The sequence below is a fragment of the Pelodiscus sinensis genome, chromosome 23 (genome assembly GCF_052426305.1).
Source record: "Pelodiscus sinensis isolate ZL-2025 chromosome 23, ASM5242630v1, whole genome shotgun sequence".
Taxonomy (NCBI): Eukaryota; Metazoa; Chordata; order Testudines; family Trionychidae; genus Pelodiscus; species Pelodiscus sinensis.
This window is the reverse complement of record NC_143074.1, coordinates 13751388-13774224: the sequence shown is the minus strand read 5'-3', so window position 1 is coordinate 13774224 and position 22837 is coordinate 13751388. Positions and strand designations below refer to the sequence as shown.

Sequence of the window (22837 nt, the reverse complement as noted above, 5' to 3'; positions counted from 1 at the left end):
AATGTGTGCTGAGATTTTCCTGTGAAAATGATTTGCTACAACATATGCCTTGAAAAATGGGGAGCTTTGGAAACGCTGCAGTGGGAGCAGTAGTGGTGGGTTATTATTGTAACATGTTGTTATTGATCATCCTCACAGCCCCAGCATCTTGAGCCAACACAAGGGCTGACATTGAGAATGAAAGTAACAGTGATAAGTAACCAGACACTTTGTAAGTCGGCAGAGTGGGTGGGGAGGGGAACAGAGAGCCTGATGAAGGGGATGGGGTGTAATCTCTTTAGCAAGGGACTTGCCATAAAGTTCAACCATCCAACCATGCTTCCACCTCAGGCAAACACCAGGCATTCAAACCAGCTGTGCCCTGTCCACACACAGAATTGAGGAATGAGAATTGCGCAGAGAAGGGGAGGGGACAGGAATGGGGTGAACCATAAGACACAATAGAGTGGCTAATCTTAAACATACCCTGAAACTAGAAAACATGAATGGCGTTTAGCCAAGCAGCTCCCTGCTCACGATGGGTTATTCCTGAAGGGGACTAATTTTCAGTTCTTCCAGCAAACCCCAGAGTGAGTAACCCCAGAAAGGAAACGTGCCCTTGCAGGCCTCCATAGTGACTTTGTTGGTGATGGCCATGATCCAAAGCCCTTTTACTTCAATTAATCAGGTCCTAGAGGGCAAGCATTTGTCTGGAACAAAGGGAGCTCAAGGTCATAGGTCTTGCAATGTTCCTTCACAGAGAGCCCTATTCTCCAGAGCCCTTTGTGACTGGTTTGTACAGCAGCTTGCACACAAGAGTCCTGTCCATGAACAGACCTGCAGCACACTACCACAATGCAAACAATATTAATAAAGACCCTCCTGGATAAGGGCCTGATCCAAAGTCAATGGAGTTTTCTCAGTGGAAATTCTGGATTAAGACAAGTTACAGGAGCTGGTACCTGTGTACTCTAACATTACTGTCTTCTCGTCCCATCCAATCGGACTGGCAGCAAAGCAGCTGTAATTCCCAGCATCCTCAGGAACCGCCTCTTTAATAATCAGAGTGCCTTGAGCATCTATGAGAAACCTGGATCAAAAAAAAAAAAGAAAAAAAAAGAGGGGGTTGAGGGGAAAAGGTGCCATAAAAAGAAAGCTCAGAAAAAATAAGAAAATAGAGCACTGACAGGTCGAGTTTGTCCCCCCCAAAAAGTGTAACTGATGTATCAGCTTCAGCAGACACAAGGCCTAACAACCAAAAAGAGCATTTCCACGAATACGTGAAAAAAATCAATACTTTTTTTGTTTTTCTGTAGATTTAAAAGAAAAAAACCCCAGCAAAAGTGCTCATGCTATGCCTGTAGCCTAAATATTTGCCACATGAGAAGGTGGGTGAACCTAAAAGTGAAATTTACCAGAAACTGACAATAAATAAAAGGTCAAAACTATGTTTATTTACATTGTTGTCCCCCCTCCCCAACAAAGGCTAAAAACGCACCAATAGCACAGAGTCAGTTTGATGCTAATGCGCTTTCACAGCCTCTACAACTTCAAGTGTTACTAGCAGCAGAGATAAGGAAGCATGTCTTTTTAAAAAATATATATATATTAATTTTACCTAGACATTGTCCTTATAATCTCTGATGTGCCAGTCATATATTTTCTTGCAGTTTTCCCCTTTTGCCTTTATCAACCCTCTCCAGGTACATAAAGTACCAGAAACCCTCCTCTGTTTTTGTATGGGGACTCATCTAATATTCCCCAAAAGAAGCAGAATGACACGGCAGGTAGGCTGAAGAGACCAAACATGACTCAGCAAACTCCTTTGGCACTGGAGAGCCTGCGTTAGCCAAGGAGGGGAAGACAAGGGGGTGCTGCAGCCCCCCAGCTCCAGCATTGCAGCAACAAAAAGATCCTGCATTTCATGACGTTAAGGGCGGGCCTACACCCAACACTACAGCCCATGCGGCCCATCAGCTATTTTAACCCAAGCTCTCACTGGAGAGCGGAGACTGAAGCTTGCCCTGCTGCAAATGTGCTGTGATGCTGCACAGCTCCCGGAAGCAGCAGTATGTTCCCCCTCCTGCTCCTATATGTAAAGGTAGCTAGAGAGCTCCTTGCACTGCCTCCACCCCAAGCGCCAACTCCACAGCTCTGATTGGCTGGGAACATGACCAATGGGAGCTACAGGGGCAGTGCCCGCAGCTGGGGCAGCGCAGAGAGCCACCGGCTATGTCTGGAGGGAGGACATACTGCTGCCTGCACTATTGAGGCCCTCCCCAATGCCCCAACCTCCTGCCCGAGCCCTGATGCCTCCCCCCCCCCGTCCTCTGAACTCCTTGGTCCCAGCCCAGAGCACCTCCCTACAGCCCAAACCCCTCATCTCTAGCTGCACCCAAGAGTCTGCACCCCTAGCTGGAGCCCTCACTCCCTCCTGCATTGCAACCCCCAAATTCATGGCCTGCCATACAGTTTCCATACCCTGACGTGGCTCTTGGTCCAAAATGTTTGCCCACCCCTGCACTAGGGCATCAAACCTTTATCATGGAAGCTGGCCACACTTCCTCTGCCTCCAGCCCCTTTACCAGGATGGGGCTGATCTGTAGCATAACCTGGGTGGCAGCCACATTTTATAACCCGGCTAAAGGCTTTGGTCCGACTATGCTAGCTCCCACCAGCAGGGGGCCTGGAAACAACAATGAGAAGCCTTGGGCCCAATACACGGTGGTTTGCACATGGTAGAAAAGAGGTTCTTCCTTGCCCCCTCCCCCTCAGCAGTTTGCATGGAGCCCAAGAGGGAGGCAGACGAGGCCCTGATGTAAGGTTACCTGCCGTCCTTTTCCAGGGCCCGGTCCCATCGTTTCCAGGAGATTCGGGGCGCAGGGTGGCCCTTCGCAGTGCAGTTCAGCCTCACCTCTCCACCCCTGGAGAACGACTGTGAGCTTGGGGCAACCCTCACCCGAGGGGCCTCTGCACACCAAGAAACACAAGGTATCAGACACCCATCACCTGCTCCCCCCGTCCAGCCACAGGGGGGACGCGCAGAGATAGTGGAGGGCAAGAAGGGAGGAGAGCAGGGGAACCCACATTCTCCACGGGCCCCCAGGCAAGGTGAGAGGGCTCCATGCTCCTGAAGGAAAGGGGCAGGGCCCGGGGCAGCCAGCCCTCAGTGTCGCCCGGACCACGTCGTCCCTCCCTGCCCCCATCTCTCAGAGCCGCCCAGAGCACGTTGCTCTGAGTGCTTGGGCGCGGCCACCCAGGAGAGATTCAAATGGCTCGGTGCACATAACGAAATTTATTACACGTCTTGGTGCTACCTGGCAGAAGGGTTCCTGGATGGAAAAAATTAGCAGGAACACGGGGGTCTGAGAATCATTGTTCTATGGCAGCGTTTCCCAATGGGTGCTCTGTGGAAGAGCCGGCACTCCCTTTGCCCTCTTAAAGAGACAGAGCTGGAGTGTTGGAGTTGCGGCAGCGGCTGAGGTTTTTTATGTTTTTTTTTTTTTTGTTCGATGAAATTCAGCGCGGGCTAGGGGCTCTGTGGCCAAATAAAATTGGGAAACACTGTTCTAAGGGATTTCAGTCCCAGCCAAGGGCAGGTAATTATCTCGACATGAGGCTCAGATAGCGCACGGAGACAGGCCAGCTTACCCTGAACAAAGAGCCAGATGGAAGCATTAGCTGTCCCATGGCCGTTATTGGCAGTGCATTCGTACTGACCACCATCACCCAATTGGACGCTGACAATCTCTAGCGAGAGGTTCTGCAGGATCCTCACCCATCCCTCGTTTGGCTGCAGCACCTTCCCATCACGGCTCCAGGTCAGATTATAAGCAAGGTCTCCTGAAACCAGGCAAGACATGACCACTCCTTCTCCCGGCAATGCTGTGATGTTCCCGGAGGGCACCAGGTACGGAGGCGGCTCTGCGTGGAGGAAAGCAGACACCGAGGTCCAATTATCCAGGCTGCGAAGTACCCAGGCACCCCGCTGGAGTCACTCCCAAACTATCATTTGGAGGTTTCTAATGCCGAAGTGCTGAGCTCAACCATTAAAAATTGGAAGCAAAGCCCAGGGGCAGAATCCTCATTGCAGCATGTTCTGTGCAAGACTGGGGTGAGTCTTTCCCCTGCCCAAATGCCCACTCCAGTACTGACCTGTGACAGAGAGATAGCCACGAGCTCGCGCCGCCCCGGCTTTGCTAACAGCTGTGCACTCATAAAAACCTTCATCACTTCTGGAAACCACAGGGATCTCCCAGCTACTGGTCCCAGAATCCCTGGGGAAACCAAGCAAAGAAGCCACGTGAGACTGGAGAGGAAGCCACCAGCTCTCCTCTTTTGGTACTGGCTGCGATTTTCAAAAGCAACAGGCCATTTGCAGTGCCTTAATTCTGGGCAGCTCCCCCAGAGGCCCTTGAAAGGGGCTGGACTGGCTGAAAGGAAATCCTCAGCAGTTTTTGACAACTGGGCCCCTTTAAGGGGTCTCAAGCTGGACATCCAAAAGTGGAGGCATTGCAAAAGAAACTGTCAGTCAGTCACTTTTAAAACTTTTACATACACTGGAATTTTCCCCTAAAATCTCTCCCCAATTGCCAGGGTGCCAGGGGCACTAGCACAGCCAGGGCAGTTGGGGGTTTACCTCCATGCTCAGAGCTGGGTTACAGAGCACGGAGGCCAGCACTTTGTGCTAGTTCTCTACCGCTCTCCCTAGCCGTTACACTGCAGCAGTGGGAGATCTCAATTCACACCCAGTTCCTTGTAGCCCTGCGTGCTGAGCATGTCTCATTAGCCTGCATGCAGGCTGGAGGTTCGGGAGCTCACATGTAAACACATTTCTCTTGCATTGTGCTGCAGCAGGAACGAGGAGCCCACTGGTAGCACATGGAAAACACGCTCCCAGGCACTGACTCTTCTCAAGTCTCTGTCCTATGTCACTGAGTACAACTGTAGAGCCCTGTGCGGATACAAAATTTGTATCCACAGCTGCATCTGAACCCGCAAAAATGAGTCGTGGATATCCACACCGACATCCGCGGATGCGGATATAAATAACTAGCTGGAGTGACCCAGTGTTGCTCGGTCCCGCTCTCCGCTGGCTGATTCGCTTCCCCTCCCCCGCGCCAGCCCTGCTTCCTGCTGGCCGGTTCTCCTCCTCCTGATCCCGCCAGCCGCCCCCTCACCCCGATCTCCCCCGACCAGCTCTGCTTCCCACCAGCTGCCCCCCTGATCTCCCCTGGCCAGCCCCATTGCCCCCAACCCCTCCCCCCCGACCAGCTCTGCTTCCCACTGGCTGCCCTCGCCCCCCACCAGTTTTGCTTCCCACCGGCCGCTCCTCTCCCAATCTCCCCCGGCCAGCCCCACTGCCCCAACCCCCCGCCCCGACCAGCTCTGCTTCTCGCCGGCTACCCCCCTCCTGATCTTTCCCAGCCAGCCCCACAGCCCCCAACCAGCTCTGCTTCCCACCAGCCACCCCTTCCTCGATCTCCCCTGGCCAGCCCCGCTACCCCTGATGCCCGCACCCACCAGCTTTGCTTCCCGCCAACAGCCCCTCCCCTGATCTCCCCCAGCCAGCCCCACTGCCTCCAACCCTCCCCCCCGCCAGCTCTACTTCTCAGGCCCCCCTTCCTCCAAGCCAGCCCTGCTCCCCTCCCAGCCAGTTCCCCCGCTCTGCCCCCGATCAAGTGTGTCCGGTTTTTTTTTAGACTACCTGGTAACCATAGCCGCAGGGGGCAGGGTGGGTGCCCAAGCCATTGTGCACGTGGGGATGGGGCGAGTCCTGGACGGTGCAGGGGGCCGCAGGGGCAGGCAGGGGACCTAGGGTGGGCAGGGCTGCCCCTGCAGCGCAGCACGGTGGGTTATTTTTTATTTTTACAGGTTGCGATCGGGCCCGATGGGGTCCAAAAGTACCTTAAAACCTTCTCCTGGAGGAAAGGTTGTCCCATGGAAAGTATGGTTGCGGTAGCTCTTATAGTGTCCAAGTTATTAGAGCACAAACATACAGACATTCTCCTTTATATATTAGATAGAATCCTAGAACTGGAAAGGACATCGAGAGGTCATCAAGTCCAGTCCCCTGCCCTCCCAGTGGGACCAAGCACCATCTAGAATAAAGGGGATATCTGCGAATTTGCAGGGCTTTAAGTAACTGGAGGCCAATGAGAGAAGGCAGTGTCTGAGCCAGCATGGCAGCTACAATACCAGGGAACAAGCTGGCTAACAGGTCTTGAGGGCTTCAGTAGGAATTCCAGGATGGGAAGGAAATTTCCCTTGGGCTCCTCTGAGCAACCTATATTTTTGATCTATAATTAATACATGGGCTTCCCCACCACAGTCTCAAAGGCAGCAGCTCCAGTAACTCCAAATGGCCATTCTGGATAGTGGTCAGCAGCACCCGCCCCCAGCAGGGCAGCTCCACTCCAAGAAGACAGATAATGAAGAGTAATACAGTGGCCGATAGAGCCAATGGCCCATCCTGGAGCTACGTCCTATTGCAGGTAAGTCGGAAGAACATTAGTCCGGGGGGAATTTTGCAATTGTTGCATTTAGAGCCATAGCAAAATTGCCGAACTCCCCCAGGACTGGAACATGCAAGAACACCCGGTATAATACGTTGCCATGGAGAAAATACTTTCCTGTCTCCCAGTGTGGGCATCATTTTATACCCTGGAGCATGGTGATTGATAGCCCTTAAAATTAACATTCTGGCCAGTACTATCTATATTTGTATGTGACTAATGTGGGAAATTTACCAAGTAACAGAGGGTAGGTCTAGACTACATGGCTCTGTCGACGGAGCCATGTAGATTTGTTTGTTCAGCGATTAAATAACCGTGGTTTCATTTAAATTTAAATGGCTGCCCCGCTCTGACGATCAGCTGTTTGTCGGCAGATTGGGGCAGTCTGGACGCTCCCCTGCCAACATAAAAGCCCTTTATCGACCTCCCCGGTAAACCTCATCCTATGAGGCATAACAGGGAGGTCGATTAAGGGCTTTCAGGTCAGCACGGGAGCGTCCAGACTAGCGCGCTGAGCCGACAAACAGCTGATCAGCTGTTTGTCGGCTCAGCGCGGCAGCCATTTAAATTTAAATGAAGCCACGATTATTTAAATCGTGGCTTCATTTCCCTTTGCGGATCAGCCTAATCTACATGGCTCCATCGATGGAGCCATGTAGTTTAGACACACCCAGACTTACTGCAGTAGAGCATGAGACTTACATGAAAAGTTGATCCTTTCCAAGCATCTCCCCTCCCCGGCTCAGCTTCAGTCGGAAGGGGATCTCACTCTTGGCAGAGCACGTGATCAGCAGTGACCGGTTGTGGTAAGCCTGGATTTTACTGGGCATGTTCACTTTGGGTAGACCTGGATGGTAGGGAAAGGCATGGAGGGAGAGAGAGAGAGAGAGAGAGAGAGAGAGAGAGAGAATAGAACATTGAGAACTTGATTGGAGATAAGAGGGAAAAATACACGAAAAAGCAAACTGGTTCCTTATGCTGAAACAGAATGGTCTTTGCTTTAAAGAATGAGCAATCCCTGGATATGTCTAGACTACAGGCTTTTGTCGACAGAAGTTTTGTCAGATACTGTCGACAAAGCTTCTGTCGACAAAGAGCGTCTAGACTAAATCCAGTTCTATCGACAAAGCAAGACGCTTTGTCGACATAACAGTGTAGACGCAAAGGACAGTGTAGATGCAATAATGCCTTCCGTCTACAGAACTCTGTTGACAAAAGGCATTATTCCTTGTAGAATGAGGTTTACCGCCGTCGACAAAACTGCTGAGTTCTGTCGACGTTATGTCGACACTCAGCGGCAGTGTAACTGCAGGTATAATTTTGTTGACAAAAGTGGACTTTTGTCGACAAAACCCTGTAGTCTAGACACACCCCCGACTGGCTGCTGATGCTTTGTCCTGCCTACTCACTATAGCAGCTACAGTGAGGGCCCCATTCTGTCTTCTTCTTTCAAATGTCGTGTTCAATGCTATATTTCTTTGTCAAAGTTAGACATCCAAACTGTCCAGCTAGCAAGCAGCGTTGCTGGTTAGATTGTGGAGATCCTCCAGTAAGCCTGTACATTTTTGTGTTGGGCATTCTGCAACAATGTGGTGCATAGTTTGTGGACTGCCACGATCACAAAGTGGAGATGGCAACAAATTCCATTTATGCAGTAGATAACCGCACCTGCCCTGACCCATCCTAAGCTGGTTTAGAACACACCACAGACTCCGGGGAGGATCAAAACCTTTCTGCTCAGTAGTGGGATCTGACACAAGATGTTTGTTTGGGACGTCAACTTGCTGCCATTCAGCTCGCCATAATTCCTTACCATTGGCCGTGACTTCCTTCACTCACTGCCAGGGAGGCTTGCGGGATTTTAGATGCGATGTTGGAGGCTGATGGCGGTATTTCTGGATGGGAAGAGGTTGGTTGCTGTGGTTGATACATTGGTATAGTCTGCATTCCTGCTCCTGTCGACCGATCCCTGGTGGGGCGATGTTTGCCAGTGGTGGTAACCAGTCTACGGCAGTGGGCTTTAAAGTCCCCATTATCACATGCATGGCACTGTTCAGTTGAGTGTCAACTAGCTTTGTGTGGGTGCTTTCTGACCACACAGGAGAGCAATATTCAGCAACAGGGTACCCCAGGGCTATTGCTGAGGTCCTCAAGGCAAGTGCTCCAGCTCCTCAGCTGGTTGCTGTGGGTTTTCTTAGGAGGCTGATCCTTGGCTTTAGTTTCTCCTTTGTTTGTTCCAGATGGCATCGGAAGGAGAGCGTGTGGTCAAGTGTTATGCCTAGGTATTTGGGATGAGGCTTGTAGGCAATCTTTTCCCCACAAAAAGTAACATCAAGTTTTGCACTGGTTGCACAATCGCAATCTCTCAAAACTGTCAGCCAGATGCTAACATCCGACCTATTGATCATATCTAACTATCTACAGAAATGGCATCTCAAACTGAATCCAAACAAAACTGTGGTTACAGTTTTTCATCTAGACATGTGAAATGCTGCCCCATTCTGTAATATTCTTCAGGCACTAGATCTTTGTATGCTCTGCAGAGTACTAGAGAAGGTGTGTTTCTGGTAAACAATGGAAACTAAGCTGAATCTCAAGCTGTGCAGAAACCTGTTTGTTCATGGTTCTAATTGCAGCTGTTTGGATTTAATAAATACTCCCTGTCTCGGAAAGGCTGCAATCCCATAAATCTATTAAGCTACTGGCCTCTCCTCTCTATCTCTCTAGCCATTTATATCATACATATAAGTATAATACCTGCTTCACCCATGCTTTCAAATAGTAGTCTCACTCCTTGAGCCAAATAGAACAAACTTTTCCTACCCTTCTTTGTACGTTTATATTAAACCTGAGACTGGCTATGCCTCCTCAAAACAGACCAGGTAGCTACAAACCTCCCTTTCAGAAAACAGCTAGGTTCTGTGCTCGTGGAAGGAAGTGGACAGAAGAACCCCTCAAGATATGTGGGATTCTACCAGGGAGGAAGTATTAGAGAAATGCCCCAGCACATGTTCATTCAGAACCTGGCACATTACATAGTCTGTTCCTGGGTAATTTCAGACATCTGCTAATAGGATGAATAAAAGTTGGTTGGCTATTTCTGATGCTACGTGGAGAGCTACCAAAAGGCTTCAAACCAACAGCTCCAAACCTCGTCCAGCTGGGACCATACAAAACAATCACTCACCTGGGACCACACTGGTGTAGGCGACTCCAGACACACGCTGCAATGGGTGCCCGTCTGGGTCTTCCCCTGTCACTTTCAACAAGAAGCTTTCTGTGGGTGCCTGGAATTGGGGTCCCACCCAGAGCTGATTGGAGGAGCCATTGGAGAAACGCCGCATTGGCAAGGAGATGACAGGCTGGCCAGAGCTATTATACAGCTCCACATCCTTCAGGTGTCCTGGGGACTCCAAGCCAGTGCAGTTAATCAGGACAGAAGTAGGAAGCCCTGCAGAAATGGAAGCAGAGGGAAGGGCAGCAGAGGAGACGGGATACATCCAGGTCAGAGTGATTGTGAAGCACTGAGTCCTTTCCTCTGCTACAGACATCACCCCCATAATTCCTGGGTCTTAGCAACCAGGCAGCTGACAACACTGTTGTCCCTGCTCATCAGTCCTGTCTCATTGTTGCTAAGGATCCCTAGCCTGTCTGCAGCCCCCCGTTGTCCCATCTTCTACTTCGACTGCAGACGCCTTGGGACAGTGGCTGTATTTGTTCTATGTTTGTACAGTGCCTAGCACAATGTGGCCCTGTCTATGTTTGGGGCCCCTAGGCACTATCGGCATATAAATATCATGCCTCCTGATTCCAGGCTGGATTGCAGCAAGTTGTGCTCAAGGCTTCTCTGAAGGCCACTCAAGGCTTCAGCAAATGTGGAACGTAGCAACTTGCTCCCTGAGCCCAGCTGAGAAGTGGGACCCCACTCGTCGTAGGCTCCATTTGCTTTCCACCACACCCTATGTCTTATGGACATCACTGTCCCTGCCATACACACACACACACACACATGCGTGCCGTGGGAAGCACAGGAGGTACCATGCACTGGCCGTTCCCTGGGATGGCTTAGGTTGAACGTAGGCTGGGAGGAAAAGCTGGCTCGGAAATCGATGGTGCTGACACCGGTGATTCTCACCGAGTGGCGGCCGCTGCTCTGGATCTGAAAACGAGACACACAGCAAATAGAGACATAACATCAGCCCGTGTAAAAAAGGGGTAGCTCTGACTTGGGAAGCCGCCGACCATGCGGGACCAGAAGACAGGGAGGAAGAGAAAGACTGTAGTGAGCCACAGAGAGACCTTTTCAACAGCCTGCATTCTGAGCAAGCACATGCTTCCGTCTGCAGCCCTGAAGGACCACAAGAAAGTGACCGAACAAGCGGATTGGGGGTGGCGAAATCTTGATGTTCAGTGAGGCCATTGATTTTGATGGAGTTTCATCCTGACGCCAGTAGAGAAACTGGCCTTGGCACTTTAGAGTTGACTTCAAAGTGCCCTTGGCAAGAAGTCCCATGCCCCTATTTATTCCATGCTTCACAGAGTAAGCCCAGTGGCCAGGCCTGAATGGAGCTGGTAGTAGAAGGGGAAAACAGCCCCTGGGTCAGTCTCCCCTTGTGCATCTGGAACAAAGTTTCTGCTAGAGACACAGCTCCCAGGGGGAGCAGGGGACTAGAGAGACAACACTCAGGTGCTACAAGGAAGGACACACACACTGGCACCAGAATGAGGCAGATGTAGCCTTTCCACCCCAGAGAGGGGACAGACCGGGGGCAGCAAGCTGGCGATGAGACACTAAAGTTGCACTTTGTATGTTTCTCCGTGTCTCTTGTCCTGGCCAGATATGAGCACAATGGGCGTGTGGAAGAACCTCTCAGGCAAAGGGTTTTGCCTGCTCTAGGATACTGGCCTAGATAGACCTAGCCCAGTGATTCCTTTTGCCTCCATCCTACCTTGACTGACCACACTCCTGGCTGGCGGGGTTTGACCGTCACCACCTTGGCGGAGTTCGGGATGTCCAGGTGTTCTTCCAGGCCCCAGCCCTTCTGAAGGATCTTGCCTGCACCATCAAGCAGAATCCATGGGTTAGCGCCTCCAGTTCCCTGCTCATGCGTCCCCAGGAGGGACACCCCAGCCCCGCCATATTCAACAAGCCAAGCCCAGCAGATCTGCCCAGAGAAAGGCAGAAGCCTGGTCCCTGAGCTGCCTGGTCCCGGGAGAAGTCTCAGTACAGCCTTCAGGGCTGCTTTCTGCTCAGTATCCGACCCTTTTGTAGCTCTGAGTGGCTAGACATGGACTCAGCACTGTATTTCTACATACAACGGGCCCAGGGAGCTCTCTTCCCACCAGGTTGTAGTGCCACTCCCAATACTGCTGCCCCCTCCATAGACCCTGCGCCCCTGGAGAAAACAGCCTGGGATCCTAGCACTCTCCTACACTAGCCCTGCCACACTAGCGGCCCCTTCTCCATTTTTGTTGGTAGTTCCTCATCCTTCCCTCACCCTCTTCTCTAAGGAGGACACCTCCCCACCCAGTGGCCCTGCCTCTGCCCACCTATGACCACACGCCTGCCTACCCACGTCCTCCTTTGCTCATTTTAAAGGCTCATGGCTTCTTGGTCCCTTCCGTGGGACCCAGACAGTTGAGAGAGTCGCTCATTCACCGAAGCTGCCCTTCTACCTGCATCACTCCCTTCCCAGCCCCCAGCTCACTCCTCTTTAAACCTAGGCCTTCTAGTCTCCCTCAAGCCCTCAGTGTTGTTTGCAGGCCCTTGGCTCACCCCACGCATTGACAATGCCCTGGAAGAGCCAGTTGCGTGGGGTAATTTCAGTGGCTGAGGAGCAGCTACTGTCGATCGGCATTCGTCAGCTGGCAGCTGGGAAGAAAAGCCCAGAAGGGATCAGGGAAAGGCAGCTCTTATAAAATTAAAGTATGAATTTAACATGGAAGAGAGACACTTGGGAGCTTGGTGAGGCCTTTGTAGCTCATTACGTTTTGCTGAACAGATTTTTGCCCTGTGGCTAGTCACTCTCTGAGCAGCTCCGTTTGGTTAGTCTCTGGTCTCAGTCTCCCTCACCAAACTTCCCCCCAGATGGATCCTCAAGAGGGATGAACTTAGGTCCCTTTTAGCTCTGTGCCCCAGCTCTCTGCCACTTGAGCCAACAGGCCTGCACCTAGCCAGTGTCGGCTGCTCACTGGGCTCTCCCTGTGGCCGGAACTGTCCTCTCCCTGCCTGAGGCTGGGACCTGCTCGCTGCCAGCGCCCTGGTACGTACCTGCCGGATCCCTGACTTCGATCTCCGGAGCAGGGCCGCTCACGGAAATGGTGACTTCTTTCAGGCTGGGGTCAAAGGGCACCCGCCAGGTGTGCGCTCCCCCCCGCTCGTGGTCTGTGGACAGCAGGTGGACTTTGGAGGCCTGGATAGCCTCTTCCACCCATTTCAGCACCTAGGGGACAGAGGGGGGGATGAAGAGCAGGACCCCAGGAACGGAAGGCACCTCACATGGGGTCCCCAGAAGGCTCTCCAGTGTGCCAGCAGGGCACAGCCACTGAGATATGGGGAAAGGGCCTGTTGTCGGGGTAGTTGCCCTGGTTATCTCTCACCCCACGGTGCTGTCACAAAAAGGGCCAGGCACCAAGAAGACACACTGCGTGTATACAGAGATTAGTTCAGCTGCGTGAGCAGGAAGGACAGAGCCTTTGCTGGGTTCACCATAAAGATCCTGAGCATCAACTTGACAGGAGGCAAGGCCTGGCTCCTCCAGGGACAGCCCGCTGTCCCTTTAATGGGAACTGCACGTCCCCCAGCCATCATGATGCTATCATAGTGCACGGCGGGAGCTCTTACGGGAAAGAGAGCAGGCTAGGAAGGGCACAGATCTATATCAGAACCCCCACTACGCCCAAGGGCCGAGGCATACACAGACAGAGCACAGCATGTGCAACACGGGCACTCCTGAGACACCACAGGACGGGGCTGAGCTGGGGGGGGGACAACACAGGAGAAATGGGACAGCCAGAGCAAGCAGCACAGGACACAGCCAGTCTCCTTCCCCCCCTTGCTCACACCTGCCCCATCCTTTCCATTTCAGTTTCACTCCTCCCACAGTTTTCTTTGATTATATAAACCAGAACACCAAGCTGCTTGTGAAAGTGCTGCAGGTGGGGGAGTGGGTGCCAGCAGGGGTGGTAAGTGGGGGGGAGACGGGGCATGTGATCTCCCCCAAAATACCACTGGCAGGTGGGGCAAGGGAGGCTTGGCACTGAGGCAGAGATCGGGCTCCCCCCGCACTCACCAGCGACAGCAGGGGGAAGCAGAGCAACGCAGCTCCGCTCCCCCGGTTCCCGGCTGTGTCACTCTTGGGCGGGGGGACTGTTCTCCCCCACCCCCAGACTAACCAGCGGGAACTGGAGCAACATGGCCGGGAGCAGAGCGAGGTAGGGCCGTGTCACTCCGCTGTCTCCCACTGCTGCTGGTGAGTCCAGGGTACCCGACCCCTGCTGTCAGCGCCAGCCCCCACTAGCTCCCCACCCTGCGTCACTTGGGGGAGGGGATTGGGGGGAAAGGATCAGGACAAAGCAGAGGAGGGTGAAGGCAGGAAGAGATGGGGCAGGGGCAGGGCCTGGGACAGATCTGGCGTTGTCCTGGCCCTCCCCCAGGCAAGGGATGGCATGGGAAGGAGTCACGTGGAGGGGCGATCACATGGCCAGTGCCCTTCTTGTATCCTTCCTCCCCAGTCGCCCCTGCATGCCGAAATCCAGCCCCTGCTCCCTATAAACCCTGCACACAGAGAAGTGACAGGACGGGGGAGAGGGGGGACTACACATGAACCCAGAAATCCAACTCTGGTTCCTCCCCTCACCCAGGGCAATAACCAGGATAAGGGAGGCCTCCCATCTCCAGGGCCGAGCTCAGCAGTCCTGAACCCAGTCTGCTCCTAACAAGGAAGGACGATGCCATTTTCAGGGTGACTGGACTCCCAGCTCCTGGCACTCCGGAGAGTCTGCTCCATGCTCGGTCACAGGCTTGTGTGGGCCCTTGGGCAAGCGATTAGTCTCTCCCCGCCGCAGCTTGCCACCTGTACAGTGGGGTCAAAAGTCCTGCCCTACCTCACTGGGGGATGGTGAGGAGCAATACACTACAGGTTGCGGGATACTCAGATGCCTGAGTACTTCAGTTTGCCTGTCACACCTCATACACAAGTGCGCTGTGTCTAGACTGGCCAGTTTTTCCGCAAAATCAGCTGCTTTTGCGGAAAAACTTGCCAGCTGCCTACACTGGCCACTTGAATTTCCGCAAGAACACTGACGATCTCATGTAAGATTGTGAGTGTTCTCGCGGAAATACTATGCTGCTCCCATTCGGGCAAAAGCCCTCTTGCGCAAATCATTTGTGCAAGAGGGCCAGTGTGGACAGCACAGGACTGTTTTGCGCAAAAAAGCCCCGATGGCTAAAATGGCAATCGGGGCTTTTTTGCGCAAAAGCGCGTCTAGATTGGCACGGACGCTTTTCCGCAAAAAGTGCTTTTGAGGAAAAGCGTCCGTGCCAATCTAGACGCTCTTTTCTGCAAATGCTTTTAACGGAACACTTTTCCAGTAAAAGCATTTCCGGAAAAACATGCCAATCTAGACATAGCCATACAGGTTACAGTGGGACTTATGGGGTCCAATGGACCCTGCAGCCGGCCCCAGATAAGGGGAACAAAGAAAATAGTCTGCACAGAATCAAGGGTCAAATCCTCAGCTGGCATCACCTTACAGGGCTTCATGGCCTGATACAGCCTCTGAGGAGCCAGCCTTAATGGTGTATTCCGAACACGTGGGCTTGCAGGTGCTGGAGCAGGGAGGGAGGCAGGGTGCAGGGAAAAGGAGACAGTGGCACAGGCTGATCCTTTCCCATTACAAAGCAAACACACACACTTGCTGATGTTCGAGGAATTATAGAATCTGGCGTAATTATTATTGCCAGATGGCTCCCACGCAGCCGCTCAGAGCAGACGAGCAATTACCCTGCACCTTGCCCCCGGGAATACTTGTCTGTGCAACAGTCAGCAGCTGGGGAGGGGAGGGGAGCAGGAGAGCTCATCTCTCCCAAACTGTTGCTAATAATTAGACAAACACTCGGCTCCCACACCAGCCCTCCAAGCACTTCACAGACGTGCTGGGTTGGGACCATCAAAGGCAGGCATCTAAAGTCAGGCTCCTGCAGCCATAGTTAGGAACCTGTCTGATTTTCAAAGGTGTGGAGGACCCAACAGCTCCCACCAAGGTCCTGGTTTTAAAGTTTTGGCCTTACTCCTCAACTCCCAAGAGGGAGGTATAACCGCCACGCTACAGAGGGGGAAACAGAGCCCCAGAGCAGTGAAGCACGACCTCACCCAAGGTCATGCAGATAGCTCCAAGGCAGCCAGAAACAGATGGCAGGTCTTCCGGATGTCCAAAGCTCCATGAAGTCCCTAAGGGATAACCAACCGTCCGTGGCCCAGCAATTTAAGCCTCCCCAGCACTTCATCTGATGGCAGTAAAGACAAAAGAGCCTTGCACTGCTAACATGATGGCTGTGTCTAGACTGGCAAGTTTTTCCGGAAAATCAGCCGCTTTTCCGGAAAAACTTGCCAGCTGTCTACACTGGCCACTTGAATTTCCACAAAAGCACTGACGATCTCATGTAAGATTGTCAGTGCTTTTCCGGAAATACTATGCTGCTCCCGTTCGGGCAAAAGTCTTTTTCCGAAAGACTTTTGCGCAAAAGGGCCAGTGTAGACAGCACAGTACTGTTTTCCACAAAAAAGCCCCGATCGCGAAAATGGCGATCAAGGCTTTTTTGCGGAAAACCGCGTCTAGATTGGCCACGGACACTTTTCCGCAAAAAGTGCTTTTGCGGAAAAGCATCCTGCCAATCTAGACGCGCTTTTCCGAAAATGCTTTTAGCGGAAAACTTTTCCGTTCAAAGCATTTTCGGAAAATCATGCCAGTCTAGACATAGCCGATGAGTCCACCTGAATGAAAGGGGATCAAGCCAGCAAACAAGAGAGGCTTGTGATCCTCATAATCTCAACGCCCCATCCCCATCACTCCAAACTTAAAGGAGACTGCAAAAACAATCCACGTCCTCCATTCTCGCATGCAGGGCTGTGCTGGTCTCAGGATACTAGAGTGACAAGTTGAGTGAGGCGATCTCTTTTACTGGACCAGCTTCTGGTGGTGAGAGAGACGAGCTTTTGAGCTACTTCGATCTTTCCTTCCGGTCTGAGAAAGGTGCTCCAAGCATCCCAGCTCAATTCAAAGTGGAACAGATTGTGAAGTTAACACGTATTCCAATGGACCAATCAAGTGAAGTGGGTCATTAATATCCCTCCAGTCACAGGGGGAAAGATAAAAGACTGGCGGGGGAAGGGAGCTAGAGATTGTTGTAAGGAGCCATAAATCCCGTGTCACTGTCCAATCCCTGATTTTTAGTATCTGGCAAAGTTAAGAATTGAAGCTCCCAGGCTGGGCTTTAGATGGCATTGGGCAAGTTCCCTTTGCAGCTGGGGACTGAGAGGTCTGATAGGGAGCAATTGCTCTGTGGAAAGCCTTCATCCATGGTGTTTCTGTCTTTTATCATTTTTCTGCGCAAGGGCATTTGAGAGCTCAGATGCTCCCGAGGGACAGAATTCAGACCTTTTCCACTCACCTCCTTCACCTGGTGTTTATCCAAATGGAATATCTGCCCAGAGCTGGTAGCAGCAATTTCTTCATACACTCGGTACCCAGGGTGGCTTCTGTCCCCGCAATCTCCCGTTAGCACGAACACCACCTGCCACAGAGAAATGCAAAGTCAGAAAAGTCTGCCCAACCTGGGGAACTGCCAACCATCCTCACACCTCTCCCCCTGGCAGGAGGTTGGCATGCGCCAGCTACAATGTGAACAACTGTTTTGAGAATGCTCCATGTCTGTCTATATGACAAGAGTTAGCCAACAGAAGATGTACTAGCAGATGGCAAAGAATACATGGTGCTTAGGCCCAATACACTGGAGTGCTATGGTACTTGGCAAAAGGCTTCTTGTGTGCAGCTCTTTGCCACTTTGCGCATTCAGAGAGAGGGTGTTCAGTGGCTTGGGGGCCACAGAGAAGGGACATTTCCCTGGAAGGCAGCTGCCAGCAAGTAGCCAGACACTCACCTGGGACTGTTTGTGCTGCAGGAGCTGCAGCAACTCCTCCTTGCGCTTGTAGTCTTTGGCCCGAGCGTCCGAGAAGACGTAGATAAAGGATCCTGGGTGCGAGACCTCCACAGCCAGCTGGATGGCTCCAACACTCATCTCCGGGCAGTCCCCTCCACCCTGCAGCCAAAGAGCCCATTAGGAAACCCCAGGGATCCTGCCACAGCCCCAAGAGAGGGCCACAGGAATCACCAGGGAATGGGGGACCACTTCCATTAGTGAGGGGGAAACTTGCTGAGACCGTGTGCCCCATCGTACCCACTGCCTCATCTCCCAAGAGTTCAGGGAGCAATGCCTGCTCTGCCATGGGCTATAGGCTGAGCCAGGGCAGCCCCCTCGTCTGGACAGGACCCATTCAATTCCACTGGCAGGGTTTGCTCCGGTTTGGAGCATGGGGATGCTCCACAGGTGCACCTAACAGCTCTGCCTGGCTACACAGGTGCACAGCCCAGGCTGCTGGAATCAAGTTACAAGCAGGGGCCACACCCAGGCTACATCTAGACTACATGCCTCTGCCGACAGAGGCATGTAAAATAGGCTACCCGACATAGTCAATGAAGTGAGGATTTAATATCCCCGGCTTCATTAAAATAAAAATGGCCACCGCACTGTGCCGGCTTGGCTGATCGTCAGCACAGCGCGCGAGTCAAGAGGCAGATCGGTCGACAGGGAACGCCTTTGTCGACCTCTCCCTTATGCCTCGTGAAACGAGGTTTACATGAGCAGCTGACAAAGGCGTTCCCTGTCAACCAATCCGCGTCTTGACTCGGATCAGCTGAGTGCCGTCGATCAGCTGAGCTGGCACAGTGCGGCGGCCATTTTTATTTTAATGAAGCCGGGGATATTTAAATCCCCGCTTCATTGACTATGTCGGGTAGCCTATTTTACATGCCTCTGTCAGCAGAGGCATGTAATCTAGACGTACCCCCAGTATCCAATCCCATGCTTCAGAGACAATTGGGGGCTCCCAATGGATTGATGCCTTTTTCAGACCTAAGGATTCCTTTTTGGAGCAGGTTATCAACGGGTTAATCAATGACTAATAGACACTGGAATGAGCAGTTAATTATAGACTTTCACAGAGACCACCAGGTTGCATGTAACCAGCTATTCGCCTTCCGCTGGTGTGCTTGTGACCCCGCAGAACACACCCTCCTCCCGACAGCACTCTGCTTGTACCTCATATTCATCATTTACAAACGGACCGACCCTTCACACAAAGCATGTGCAGTGCAAACACAGGGTGACGGTGGGAGACATCAGCTCCAGGTCGCCCCAAAGCAGCCCAGCAACAGAGTAATCTCACCTCCCAACCTTCTCTGCAGTGTAACAGTTTCATCTCAAACACAGAAGAAAACAGAATCTTTCTCCTCACTTTCCCTGGGGACTGGGAGCAGATGCTCATTTAGGACCCAGCTATTATATCACTTATAGCCTAGGGGACTCCAGCTGATGTAGCCCATAGACACGGGCGTTCAAGCCATTGCAGGCAGCTGGTTATTAACGACACAATAATTATACAGAATATCTTGCATTTACATGGTGCTGTGCATCTCAAAGAACCCTAAAGCTCTTTGCAGATAAACGCATTGCTCAACCTAGGGCTGTTGCTGCACTTCAAAGGCGGAGGCGCCCTATTGACTAATCGAATAGTCAATGCAAAAATGCATCGATTATTCGATTAGTCAATTACCCAATACTTAACAGACTTAGTTTGGGATCTGCAATAAAAGCCTGAACCTTTCTGGGGAAAATATTCAATGAAAAAGCCAAACAAAAACATTTTCAGCTAAACATTCTGGAGGAGGGGAAAACCATGTTTGGAACAACTGCAGTAACTCCCCCACTTGAACCCCAGATTTTGCAAAGAGCATCCAGGGATCTAGAATAGCCAGGAGTGGGCAAGGCCGCAGATCTAAGTCTCATCCAAAGACAGTACCTGCAGAAGCAGAGCACCCTGGCACCTTGCTGAGGCACTGACCACACCAGGCCCCGCCATCTCTCCCCAAGGGTCTCTCCAGAGCAGAAGGGAGTGGCTCTGTACTCTCCTCTGACCCAAAGAGCTCTCAGCATGGCATGTACATTGGGAGCAGCCAGGACATCCCACCTCTCAGATACTTTCCAATAAATATTAGAGTGGGCAATAAATATCTAGACTGGGCAAGCCTAGAGACTGCTCTGCACCTGAGCCCCCAGTAGCCCAAGCATTACGGATATGCAAGCCATCCCCTGTGTTTCCCTGCCCTGGGCACAAAAATGAATCTTCCTTAAGAGTGACAAGTGCCACCAGAATTCCTTGCTGCCCTGTACCCCAGGCAGCACAGGGCAGGGAGGATCCAGCTAGAACTGCTGAAGGATGCCCCTAATCATTAGGCTGGCTCCATGGCAGCTCGGCTTAAGAGTTACGCTCCTTGGCATCAGGGGCTGCTTAGCTACCTACTAAGGGTTGCATTCCAACCAAACCAGGTAGGTTTCCAAACTGGTCATAGGCAGGTTTCCAATGTCACTCACCAGAGGCCACTGGCCAACAACAGGACAGATTTCAAGACAAGGCAGACAACTGTACCTGAACATAGAGACTGCGGAGCTCTCGCTGGAAAGCCTCAGGATCTGCCGTGAGGATCGCCGGTCCAACCACTGTCAAAGACATCAAAACAGCAGATATCAGCGCGTTCTCCTCTCTGGGCACAAGTCAGCAATCCTCTCTCTCTGTCTCTCCTCTCTGTCAGGTTTCCCTATATCAGCCACACCACCAGGTCTATGAGAGAGACAAGGCAGGTGAGGTAATGTCTCTTACTGTACCAACCTCTGTTAGGCCGTGTCCAGACTCAGGGGTTTTTTCGGGAAAAGTAGCCTTTTCCTGAAAAAACTTCCCCTGCGTCCAGACTCAAGCTGCGTTCTTTCGAAATTATTTCGAAAGAACGCGGCTTTTCTTTCGATGGCGGTAAACCTCATTTCACGAGGAAGAACGCCTTCTTTCGAAAGCTCCTCTTTCGAAAGAAGGCGTTCTTCAATGTAAAGAGGCCGTCTTCGAAAGAGAGCATCCAGACTCGCTGGGTGCTCTCTTTCGAAAAAGCGGATTGCTCTTTCGAAAGATCCGCCTGCAGTCTAGACGCGATCTTTCGAAAGAGGCTCTTTCGAAAGATGCTTTCAAAAGAGCCTCTTTCGAAAGAAGCCTGCAGTCTAGACATAGCCTTAGTGAAAGAGACAAGCACTCTAGCTACACACACAACTCATCTCTCTAATATCCTGCAGCCAATACAGCTACAGCACTGCCAGTACCAAAAGGCCTGTGTTAATTGGACCCATTGCTGCCTTCACCCAGAAACGTGCCTCAGCTGCGATAGCTGTCTTTCAAAGGACATGCCTTTGCCACTGGAAAACACACTGGGTCTCCTTTAGTTAGCACGAGCAGAACAGGGCTGGTTTATGATGGCTCGACTAGTCCATGCCTTTCTGTGGTGGTCGCCATCCCCGCATGGCACTGACAGGTAATCTCCCCTCCGGAATCCCAAAAGAGCAGGCCTGTCACGAGACATTGTCTACATTACAGTCTATTTATGTCCTATTGGCATTGTAATGGGACTTTGTTACACATTGTGATGGGGCACAGCTGCCCCGCACCCTGGGGCCGCTGGCAACGGCTCTGTACGGGGCACGGCACAGCAGGGAAGGAGCCGGCACAGCGTGCCCCCACCCCACGTGGGGCGGATCTTAGCGTCCCCGCCCCTTCTACCGCCCGGCGCGGACCAGGAGCGGGCTCAGCATGTCCACAGGGGAGCATGCGCGGCATGCTCCCGGGCAGCCAGGGAGGGGAGGGGGCACGGCTGAGGCAGCATAGAGGTGGCGCCTGGGTGTGACGAAACACCTTGCTCCAGAGTTTAAAAAGAGAAGCGGCTTTCCTGCAGGGAGTCAGTCGCCCGGGAGGCGCGTCCAGGGGCACTGCGAGCGGCCGGGAGACCAAGGCAAAGGAGGCCTAGGTGAGGAGAGAGGAAGCAGCTCAAGGCAGGGCTCTCTAAAAAGCCTGCGGGTTGGCATGTTACGGCGGGAAGCCCTGCTAGCTGGACCGGACCACAATGGGCCCGCATCCTTAGGGCCCTGGGCTGGGGTCCTTGAGAGAGGGCAGGCCCAGATCCCCGTCTCCTCTACGCCTGAGATGAACTCGGAGGCGGAGCAAACAGCAAGACAGCAACAGCTAAAAGACAGGATTTAAGGTGGGCCAGACTCTCACGTCTGCGGGGGATGATGGTGGTGGGGCACGAGTAAAGGCCCAGATTGACTAGTCTGGTGGATACCTCATTACCCATATCCACGTGGCTTGGTCTTGCAAACAGGACCAACCTGTATGGTCAACATGTAGCCAAACTGTGGGGCAGCTCTGGGGGTTAGTAAGGCTGTAGCATCTCAGAGAGCCAGGAGATGTCTACTCTGCACACGGGGTGAGACTGCAGGACAACTAGACACCCTCAAGGGAGCTTCCCTCTAGCCAGGTCATGCACCAGAGCAGTGCAGCCAGGGCTATACAAGCCAACCTGCTAATGCAGGGAACTACTCAGGCACCATGCTGAAAGCCATGCTGCTGCACTTCACTGCTCTGGTCCCTGAGCTAACAAGGTTAAAGCTGGCTCAGGTGTCCCTACGCGTGCTGCAATCACACCCCCGACAGCCGTGTAGATGTACCCTTCGTTAACAGAGGGATGGAATTCAGGAGTTGCTGGCTCAGTCCTGTGCTCACATGACAAGAAGAGTCCATCACACTAAGGGTATGTCTACACTGCAAGGAGACACCAGCAGCTGGCCCATGAAGCTCTGATGGAGTTCTGGGACTCTACCACCTTGCAGGGGCCTATAATCCAGGTACCTGCTCAAGCCCAGACATCTACACTGCAGCTAAACAGCCCACAGTCTGAGTCACAGGCAGTGCAGACAATCATTCATAGGGGTAGCAGGCATCTCCCCATGCTTGACCAGCACACCTGTGCAATGCCTTTACACTGTTAACACTCCCCTCTGGGTCCTGCAGCTCTGGGTGAGATGGGGCACACTCCTAGGCTATGTCTACACTGCAGGCTTTTTGCGCAAGAACATCTGCTCTTGTGCAAAAATTTGTGGAGCATCTACACTGCACGCATGTTCTTGCACA

The 22837-nt window shown here is 52.4% G+C and overlaps 1 protein-coding gene across 3 annotated transcripts in view; it reads right to left on the bottom strand.

Moving 5' to 3' along the window:
• Positions 1-22837, bottom strand: part of HMCN2 (hemicentin 2) — a 133036-nt gene that overhangs the window by 102411 nt on the left and 7788 nt on the right. For all 3 annotated transcript variants that reach the window (XM_089773013.1, XM_089773014.1, XM_075906051.2), the window contains exons 2-13: positions 20261-20331; positions 17656-17814; positions 17167-17289; positions 12766-12937; positions 11444-11550; positions 10533-10653; positions 9682-9945; positions 7197-7341; positions 4135-4256; positions 3631-3903; positions 2808-2949; positions 942-1069 (exon numbers count right to left, since the gene is read on the bottom strand). In XM_089773013.1, coding sequence (XP_089629139.1) covers positions 942-1069; positions 2808-2949; positions 3631-3903; positions 4135-4256; positions 7197-7341; positions 9682-9945; positions 10533-10653; positions 11444-11550; positions 12766-12937; positions 17167-17289; positions 17656-17814; positions 20261-20331 — 1827 coding nt within the window. The remainder of the gene's footprint in view (positions 1-941; positions 1070-2807; positions 2950-3630; positions 3904-4134; positions 4257-7196; positions 7342-9681; positions 9946-10532; positions 10654-11443; positions 11551-12765; positions 12938-17166; positions 17290-17655; positions 17815-20260; positions 20332-22837) is intronic.